We start from the raw sequence: 9,750 nt of genomic DNA, 5'->3' as shown, positions 1-9,750 counted from the left end.
GCTGCGATTTTTTAAGTGAGAACGCGCTTTTTTTTGGGCTACATTTTTGACTTGTTGAAAGTTTCAAAGTTTTTCGAAAATCATCGAGTGATCGGAGTCAACTGAAAATTTGTAAACTCTCGACGAAAGGCTTCTTCTATAAGTATGCAAAAGCTCAAAATTCAGTCGCGACCAGTTCAGACGCTGCGATTTTTAAGTGCGAATTCGCTCTTTTTGGGCTACATTTCTGACTAGCTGAAAGATTCAACCGGAATCAACTGAAAAGTCTGGCTCTTTCTCAATGGTTTCTCCATCAACCTCTGATCCGCACTTTCAAAAATGCATAACGACTAATCGAATATTTATGCAGACGCTCATAATCTCATTGTACATTGTAAAGTTTCTCAAACAATCTAAACCTGCAGGTGGCGAAGAAGGAGCGCGTTACGGCCCCAGTCTGATGCCTGGAGGCAACAAAGAGGCCTGGCCGTACATAAAGGATATTTTCCAAAAAATAGCCGCCAAAGCCGACGGTGAGCCATGCTGTGATTGGGTGGGCAACGACGGAGCCGGACACTTCGTCAAAATGGTGCGTTTTTAGATCCACACTCAAACCAACTTATTTTTTAGAACAAATTCCTGATTTAATTCGTGCTTCAAGGCGTCGCAAAGACCCTGAACTGAACCCAAACTGAAATCTTTCAGGTGCACAACGGAATCGAATACGGCGACATGCAACTGATCGGTGAAGTCTACCACCTGATGCAAGCTTTGGGTATATCGCAAGACCAAATGGCCGAAACGTTCCAGGAATGGAACTGTGGAGAATTGGATAGTTTCTTGATCGACATCACCAAAGACATCCTCAGGTACAAGGACAAGGATGGACAGTATTTGTTGCCCAAAATCAGGGACACTGCCGGGCAAAAGGGAACCGGAAAATGGACCGCAATTGCCGCCCTTAACTACGGAGTGCCCGTCACTCTAATAGGGGAGGCTGTTTTTAGTCGTTGTCTTTCCGCCCTTAAGGTAAGACACACATTTTGAGGCCTACAGTGCAGAAGCTGCGATTTTTTTTTATTACCGCCGCACATTTTTTGGCCCTTCATTTCTGACTTGATGAAAATTAACGAGAAATCATCTGCAGTTTCGTACACTTATGCGTAAAGCCCTCTTCTATAATTGTGCCAAGACTCAAAATTCCGTCGTCCTCAGTTCAGAAGTTGCGATTTTTCAAGTACGAGCGTGACATTTCTGACTTACTGAAAATTTCAAAGTTTCTAAAAAATGAAAGAGCAGTCGGATTCAACCGAAATTTCGTAAACTTATGAATAAAGACCTTTTCTATAAGTATGCAAAGGCTCAAAATTCCATCGTCCCCAGTTCGGAAGCTTCGATTTTTTAAGTTCAAGCGTGCATTTTTTCGACTTCATTTCTGATTTGCTAAAAGTTATCAAGCTTATAGAAAATCAATGAGTGATCGGAGTGAACTGAAAATTCGTAGACGAAACGATTCTTCTATAAGTATGCGAAAGCTCAAAATTCAGTGGCGACCAGTTCAGACGCTGCAATTGTTTAAGTGCGGACGCGCTCTTTTTGAGCTACATTTCTGATTTGTTGATAGTTTCAAAGTTTCTCGAAAATCATCTAGTGATCGAAGTCAACTGAAAATTTGTAAACTTTTGACGAAAGGCTTCATCCATAAGTATGAAAGAGCTGAAAATTTAGTTGCGTCCAGCTCAGAAGCTGCGATTTTTTTAAGTCCGGACGAGCTCTTTTTTGGCTGCATTTCTGACTTGCTGAAAGTTTCAAAGTTTCTCCGAACTCATCGAGTGAACGGAATCAACTGAAAATTCGTAACTCGTTGACCAAAGGCGTCTTCTATAAGTATGCTAAAGCTCAAAATTCAGTGGCGACCAGTTCAGACGCTGCGATTTTTTAAGTGAGAACGCGCTTTTTTTTGGGCTACATTTCTGACTTGTTGAAAGTTTCAAAGTATTTCGAAAATCATCGAGTGATCGGAGTCAACTGAAAATTYGTAARCYYTTGACGAAAGKCKTCTTCTAYAAGTATGCAAAAGCTCAAAATTCAGTCGCGACCAGTTCAGAYGCTGCGATTTTTAAGTGCGGACACGCTCTTTTTGGGCTACATTTCTGACTAGCTGAAAGTTTCAAAGTTTCTCGAAAATCATCGAGTGACAGGAATCAACTGAAAATTYKTAAACTCTTTGACGAAAGGCTTCTTCTATAAGTATGCAAAAGMTCAAAATTCAGYSGCGACCAGTTCAGACKCTGMKATTTTTAAGTGCGRACGCGCTCTTTTTTGGGCTACATTTCTGACTWGCTGAAAGTTTCAAASTTTYTCGAAAATCATCGAGTGAYYGGARTCAACTGAAAAWTCGTAAGCCTTTGAMGAAAGGKTTCTTCTATAAGTATGCAAAAGCTCAAAATTCAGTAGCGACCAGTTCAGACGCTGCGATTTTTTAAGTGCGGACGCGCTGTTTTTGGCCTACATTTCTGACTAGCTGAAAGTTTSAAAGTTKCTCGAAAATCATCGAGTGACCGGAATCAACTGAAAATTCGTAAGCCTTTGACAAAAGGCTTCTTCTATAAGTATGCGAAAGCTCAAAATTCAGYSGCGWCYAGTTCAGACGMTGCGATTTTTTAAGTGCGGAYRCSCTCTTTTTGRGCTACATTTCTGAYTTGYTGAWAGTTTCAAAGTTTTTMGAAAATCATCRAGTSRYCGGMRTCAACTGAAAATKYGKAARCYTTTGACSAAAKGCTTWKTCTATAAGTATGCRAAAGCTCAAAATTCAGTSGCGACCAGTTCAGACGCTGCGATTTTTTTAASTGCGGACRCGCTCTTTTTKGGCTACATYTCTGACTWGCTGAAAGTTTCAAAGTTTYTMGAAAATCATCGAGTGACCGGAATCAACYGAAAATTCGTAAGCCTTTGAMGAAAGGSTTCTTCTATAAGTATGCRAAAGCTCAAAATTCAGYSGCRAYCWGTTCAGAMKCTRCGMTTTTTTAAGTGCGGACRCGCTCTTTTTKKGCTRCATTTCTGACTTGCCGAAAGTTTCAAAGTTTCTCCAAACTCATCGAGTCACCGGAATCAACCGAAAATTCGTAAGTCTTTGACCAAAGGCGTCTTCTATAAGCATGCAAGTTCAAAATTTCCTGATGCGCTCTTTTTGGGCTTTATTTCTGAGCTGCTGAAAGTTTGTAAAAAATCATCGAGGTTGCCGGAATCGACCGAAATTTCGAAAGTTTATGAGTAGAGGAGACTTACTGAAGATGGAATAATAAAAAAATCTAAATTTCAGGACGAGAGGCAAAAGGCCAGCAAAGTACTGCCGGGGCCCACCGCTAAATTCTCAGGCGACACGAAGAAATTCCTGGAAGAAATCAGACAGGCGCTTTATGCGAGCAAAATTGTATCCTACGCTCAGGGCTTCATGTTGCTGCGGGAAGCGGCTGGAGTCCACAACTGGAAGCTGGATTACGGAGCGATAGCGCTCATGTGGCGCGGCGGTTGCATCATCAGATCCGTCTTCCTGGCTCAGATCAAGAACGCCTTCGACTCAGACAAGAACTTGCGATCACTTCTGCTGGCGCCGTTTTTCTTGACTGCGATCACAAAAGCCCAAACCGGCTGGAGGAACGTGGTTGCGACAGCAGCCACATTAGGTACGTAAACTTAAGGCCCCCAAACAAAACTTTAAGTTCTAATTGAATGTGTTTTAGGCGTTCCCACTCCTGCTCTGAGTACGGCACTGGCTTTCTACGATGGATACCGAACGGAGCGTTTGCCAGCTAATCTTTTGCAGGCCCAGCGGGATTATTTTGGGGCCCACACTTACGAGCTGTTGGGACAAGAGGGCACGTTTGTCCACACCAACTGGACAGGCACAGGCGGCAATGTTTCGGCCTCCACTTACGATGCGTGATGTTTATGGTTTTTGTTGACTTTTATAATTTATGTTGTGAATCAGGGATATATTTTGTATGGTCTTTGTTTAATTAACTGCAAAGTACACTATGGTTAAAAAAAGTTTAGTTTTTTTCGTTAGTTACGTTTTTACCGGGACTCCATTTTCGCCCCTTATCCAATTTCTTTCTAAGAGTGCGTCGAATTGAGACTCGTTCTCAGTTCGGGAACAAATGCTTTTTAAGTCTGGAAAGTGTTCAATTCAGCAGCGCTTGATTTCTTCCCCTCATTTATTTTTTAACTAAACTTTTGAAATATTTCCAATTTCTTCATCTTGTTAACCAGATTATTTTTACAGTGTTTACTATAGAAATCGAGCTTCAAATAAGGGTCCAATTCAAGTTTCAAAGTAGCAAATGAGCGACAATTTTAGCGCTTTAAAACAAGACGAAGTTTACAATTGAAGGCGGCAACAAACAACAAACAAAACCCGTTAAATTCTATTGGCCTGAAGACTCAAAGTAGCCTGTTTTAGTTAAGTAGGTTTTTGTTGCCAAATTAATTTTTTATGCGAAAAAATTCGCAGGTGAGTAAGTCAAGAACTCGGTTAAAAACGGAATTTTTATTATTTCTTCCTTTTTTAAGCAAAAGACAGTGCTCAAGGATCAACCGTTTCTCAGCGTGTTTTAATCTTCGAAAGCGACCAAATATTTACATTTTTGCTGCTATTCCTTGGACTAACAACACAAAATAGCCGGTTTTAGCGGTTTTTTTTGCGTCGAGTTCAATCTCCCAAGATTGCTGAGTTTTTATCAAACTACATCCATTCAAATGCCATGTTTGATGAAACTTATAAATTCGCAACTGACCGAAGAAGTGCGCCAGCGACTGATCTTAAGGGGACACAATAATAGAAAACTGTTTGGTGAATTCCATTAAAAGTTGTTTGAATTTAGGTACCAATAAACACCCTTTAATAAGTAATATACCTATTAGAAATAATCCAACCAGCCCTATTGAAAATGCAAGAACGGCTTAATTTGGGGTGTAATTTACGGAATGAAAGGGTAATTTTCTTGAAAACCGCATTTGTTTACGTATAATACCGAAGTGAAATAAATGAAAACTGGCTCGCAGTTCTTCGTCGAATAAATATTACATAGGACAACTGTATTATAAAATAAAAATTATTTGAGATTAAAAAGAATATAAAAACTTACCGAAAGCTGCATCGTGCCACCTGGAAATATCGAAAAATCAAAAAACCAAATCGCAATTATTTCAAATTAGCAAGAGAAAGAAGAAGAAATAGATAAAACTTCATCGGAAAACTAAACTTTGTTCAAACTAAGAGATATACAGGGTGTCTCAGAAACGAGTACAATAAATGCAGGAATACTTAATAGGCCTTGCCCAAATATGAAAAAAATCCTTGGATTTTACGGTAAGAATTTCTAAGACCCCTGTATAGATTAGAAATCATTATTACCAGCTTTCTGCAAGCTGGCGCCCCATCCCCCATTTTCTGCCCATTAATCCTAAAAAACTCCACACTATACTTGAACGCTCAATGAAGATCCACACCAAATTGAAAGCACTTGCCCTGGAGGACCTGCTCAAATCACTCTGTATATCAAAAGCTCGAAGCTCAAAAGACCGACAGACTACTCGGTTCCACGCCCGTAATACACTGAATGTTTATTAAAGGGAAAATTTGGAAAAAACTCGTACAATATTGAGATTCTTACCAGTCCGAACGCACCGCGCTACAGAACTATAATGATGATATAATCGTTTGCTTGATCGTCTCTAGGATTTCTCATCGCTTTGCTGTCCGATTGCAGTTTTTTTTATTGTGGACAATGTTGTAGAAAGTGCCTGTTCGCACGGCAATATTTTCAAAAACAATTTTCACGTTCCAACTGGTTTGGAAGATCGACGTAAACAAAACAGTTTTTGCAGCCAAAGATAAACTAAACACGGATTCCGACTAGGTTTTTATGAAACTTTGACCCTTTCTGCTTGATGTTGCGTAGGGCCTGCCTACATGGCAGATTTACATACAAATCATACCATGATTTCCGAATGCTTCACTTTGCCCATACCGTTAAGAGCGGCGGAATTCAAACTGGGTTTTCACACGAACGTTTGGATTAACTTTTTTATGTTCATTTTTTATAAGACTTTGAAGTTTGGGTGGCGTTATGTTGACAAGGGTACATTTAAAAGTTAAAAGTATTCAACGGCTACTTCCGTTTTAATCGGAAATGTCATTGTTTTGAAATATTTTTCATTTATCGAACCACTTGCTTTAGCCAGATCAAACTCTTTCATGACTCTCGGAACTCTACTTGCAAACGGGTCCCTGTGTGAACCCTGTATTACAGTAATCATGTAGTAGAGTAACTCATGAACTTTATTTCGCCATATTTTCCCAGTAGTAAATTCAAATCTCCCGCTAAACACCACCGGTGAGAAAACGTATTGTTCTGCCAATTAACGAAACATGTTGCAAATTAAAAACCATAACCTCAATGGTCTGCGTCTTAACCTAACCCTAACCTGTTTTTATGTATGAACCTAACCAAATATACCGATGAAAACATTGTGACTGGTGCAAACAGGAAAAAGCCATGGATAAATCCATCGAGAACGAATTACAAATCAGGCTGATCACCAAACAGGACATGTAAGTTGCTGCCGCCTAATTATCCAGCAGTTTTCGGCAAGAGCCCCCATTTTCTAGCTATGCAGTCCCCGATGACCCGATCACTGTGCAGGCCTCTGTTGACTGCAAAGAACTGAACGAGCTGTTGAACCAGCTCCTGAAGGCATCCAATCCAGACTTCCTGAAACCCAAAGAGTTCGACTTTCTGGCCTTCGGCCAACTGATCAGGCTCCCTTTAACTGCACACCTGCAAGAACACGCTGGCTCTGACGAAAGCACTGTGGATGTGGAGTATATCGAAAGAACGCCAGCTCCGGAGCCCCAAGATACCATTTTGCATGACGATTGGGTGGCTTCGGTGCAAAGCACCGATAAATGGTAATTATTCTATAAGCTGGGCCCTGTTTCGGCATATCAATGTATGGGTGTTGTTGTCCACAGGATCTTAACTGGGTGCTACGACAATTCAGTGAACATTTGGACGCATCACGGGAAGCCTGTGGCTTCAGTCAAAGAGCACACGGAGATTGTTAAGGGCGCCACGTGGGTGGACCGAGCTGATCCTTCAAAAGGATTCATTTCAGTGTCGCACGACCAGACGGCGATTATCTGGAGTTGGGAGGAAGGCACTGACAAATTATGCCCCAACATTACATTGAGAGGCCACGAAAGAGGCATCGACAGTGTGGATGTGAGCAAAAACTCTCATCTACTAGCCACGGGAGGGTAAGCAATAAGCAAATTTTTTGAGACGAGTCTCACTATGAGATTCCCCCTCATGGTTGCTTTCATTTAAGCATTCAAAAAACTTTTTAATTGCAAATTAATCACAACAAAGTAAGAAACTTCAATGCAAGAATTTTAGATTTATATTTTCAATTTGGATTGGAGGTGGTATTGTGATAAGTTCTAGAATATGGGATTTTATTACAGTATCCTAAGGGATACGAAGACGAAATAAATTACTGCGAAGTTGCCCATTTTGAGGCTTAACAAAATGGTGTTTTAAAATTGCGAAAATTCCGACTACTTACAGGCTTAAATCAGAACCGTACTAGAAAATTTCGGGTTTTTTTGAATATTTCTGAAAGTAATTTTTAATAAACGCCATTTTCTTCAGCATCGTAATTCGAAACTTTCCCCTAATTTAACTTGTTTTGTATCTGTGGCAGTTTACCAGATTCCCATGCTAACAGCTCGCATTTGTAACACTCTGCAGTCAACACTTAATGCTTAAAATGCGGACATTTTCTAGCTGGGACACTAATTTGAAAATCTGGTCGGCTTCATTGGATGTGGACGACTCAGGGGAGCCAACCAGCAAAAGAAGCAAAGGAACCAACAGAAACTCCAGCGTGCGAACCCCCTTACACACCCTGAAAGGGCACAAAGAGAGCATATCGTCGATAAATTGGGTGGACAGTCACACGGTTTGCACAGCTTCAATGGACCATACGATTAAGTTCTGGGATTGCCAAGTAAGAGTGATGTTTGATTGATTAAACCGCGGCAGATTTTCAGTAGAATATAATTTCCAGCTATATGGAATTTCCAATGAAATAGTGGATCAGAAGGCCTTTCTGAGCTCTTCGTGGTCGCCGCTCAGCAACACTCTCCTTGCCACTTCAGCAGACAGATTCATTCGCCTCTACGATCCGCGGTCTACTGAAGGAACCGTCTGCAAGTCCAAATTCACGTCGCATCAACTTTGGGTAAATTCGCCCCTATTTTAGTAAAGCCAGACGATTAATTTATGGGGGTTTTGCAGGTGAGCAGCGTGGCCTGGTCGAAATACGATGAACACTTGTTCCTCTCAGGCAGCTACGATGCAACAGTCAAAATGTGGGACACTCGAAGCGCAAAAGCGCCCCTGTATAATCTGCAGGGCCACGAGGGCCAGATACTGGCAGTGGATTGGTCGAATGATAAATACCTGGTGTCAGGAGGCACCGATAACAGTGTTCATATATTCAAAAATAGACATCCCAAGTAATGTGATTGGCTACTGAATAGCCAACTAATAAAAGTGAACGACAATATCAAAGTCTCTCTGTCAGGTAACCCACAGCTAGCGCCAGCTTGAAAAGGATGAGAACCTAAAACAAACCCACTGGTTAGCGGATGATTTTCTAAATCTCGTCAAAAGTACTTCATTAGAAGGTGCAGGTGAGTGATGATCGAAAAGAAACGGAAATGTCCGACGGTTTGTCATATTATTTGGGCATACTCAGGACATTGCGTTCCATTGGCCCTGAGGATGCCCGGCAATTTTAAAAGCAAACTTTTGTTTCTACTTTGTTCCACATTCCGTTCCGCAAAAAGAAAAGTATGTAATATTTACTTAGCCATCCTCAGGGCCAATGCACTGCAATGCAATGAATATGATAAAACGTCGACAATTTTAAAAACAGACTTGTTCTTACATCGTCGATCGAACTGGACCATTAAGAACAATCGTAAAAATCGTAAAAAGCAGCATTAGCGCCCCATACACGAGCGAAATATCTGTCATATCTGATACGTGGCGAGCCAAATTTGAAGAAATATCGGTGCGTTAATGGTTAACCAAGATCCAGATACGACTAGATGCGAATTTCGTACAAAATAAATCTGCAGATCTGGACTTGCGGACCAAATTTTGCCGTTAGTGGGTACGGGCGAATACTAGTATCAGATATTATTGCCGCCTAAGCAGTCATGCTATTGCCACACTTCCGCGGCTTAAAGAAAATACATATTCAGATAAAATTTAACGGTTGACATTGGTACAGATTTGAGATATAGTGTATAATGCTATAATTCAAGCAATGGGCAAGAGGTGATGATGGAAAATTTGGGTATAAAAATCTTGGAAGATGATGAGATAGTAGCTCATGTCACAGGAGAAAATCACTACTTCGATCACGAAGACGAAGCTATTCAGAAAATACCCAGTAAATAGGTGGTCAATTAATTTAATTTGTGTCTACGTTGGGCCGAAGAAAATGAATTGCCACTGTATGAAGTGATTCTTCGTATTTGAATTATAGATATGTTACAGACGGTATATAGATAAGTTCTATATTGTTGAGGCGGATTCATTTTTTTACAAACTTCTTGTTGGGTATTTCACCTCAAAAATTTTAGTCTTAAAAAAAACAGAATTTCCTCCCGTCTTCTATTACAGATTGATAAAT

General features: G+C 40.6%; 3 protein-coding genes across 3 annotated transcripts in view; 2 read left to right on the top strand and 1 right to left on the bottom strand.

Moving 5' to 3' along the window:
* The window catches only part of LOC109540777 (6-phosphogluconate dehydrogenase, decarboxylating), a 9,309-nt gene extending 5,325 nt beyond the window's left edge, over positions 1-3,984 (top strand). Inside the window, exons 5-8 of the mRNA XM_019909244.2 lie at positions 405-568; positions 685-1,008; positions 3,302-3,665; positions 3,723-3,984. Of these exons, the coding sequence (XP_019764803.2) occupies positions 405-568; positions 685-1,008; positions 3,302-3,665; positions 3,723-3,925 (1,055 nt within the window). The 3' untranslated portion in view covers positions 3,926-3,984. The remainder of the gene's footprint in view (positions 1-404; positions 569-684; positions 1,009-3,301; positions 3,666-3,722) is intronic.
* A 2,459-nt stretch (positions 3,985-6,443) lies between these two features.
* LOC109540776 (ribosome biogenesis protein WDR12 homolog) lies at positions 6,444-8,613 on the top strand. The gene is made up of 6 exons (XM_019909243.2): positions 6,444-6,595; positions 6,653-6,952; positions 7,016-7,300; positions 7,830-8,052; positions 8,113-8,286; positions 8,343-8,613. The coding sequence occupies exons 1-6, from the start codon at positions 6,540-6,542 to the stop codon at positions 8,565-8,567; spliced, it is 1,263 nt and encodes a 420-aa protein (XP_019764802.2). The 5' UTR covers positions 6,444-6,539; the 3' UTR covers positions 8,568-8,613.
* LOC109540775 (nuclear pore complex protein Nup214) overlaps positions 8,514-9,750 on the bottom strand; it is a 10,902-nt gene continuing 9,665 nt past the window's right edge. The window contains exon 9 of the mRNA XM_019909242.2: positions 8,514-8,670. Coding sequence (XP_019764801.2) covers positions 8,643-8,670 — 28 coding nt within the window. The 3' untranslated portion in view covers positions 8,514-8,642. The remainder of the gene's footprint in view (positions 8,671-9,750) is intronic.

The sequence above is a fragment of the Dendroctonus ponderosae genome, unplaced genomic scaffold, assembly GCF_020466585.1.
Source record: "Dendroctonus ponderosae isolate FM_Combo_2020 unplaced genomic scaffold, Dpon_F_20191213v2 Dpon_F_20191213_11, whole genome shotgun sequence".
Lineage (NCBI taxonomy): Eukaryota > Metazoa > Arthropoda > Insecta > Coleoptera > Curculionidae > Dendroctonus > Dendroctonus ponderosae.
This window is presented reverse-complemented; position numbering and strand designations above follow the sequence as displayed.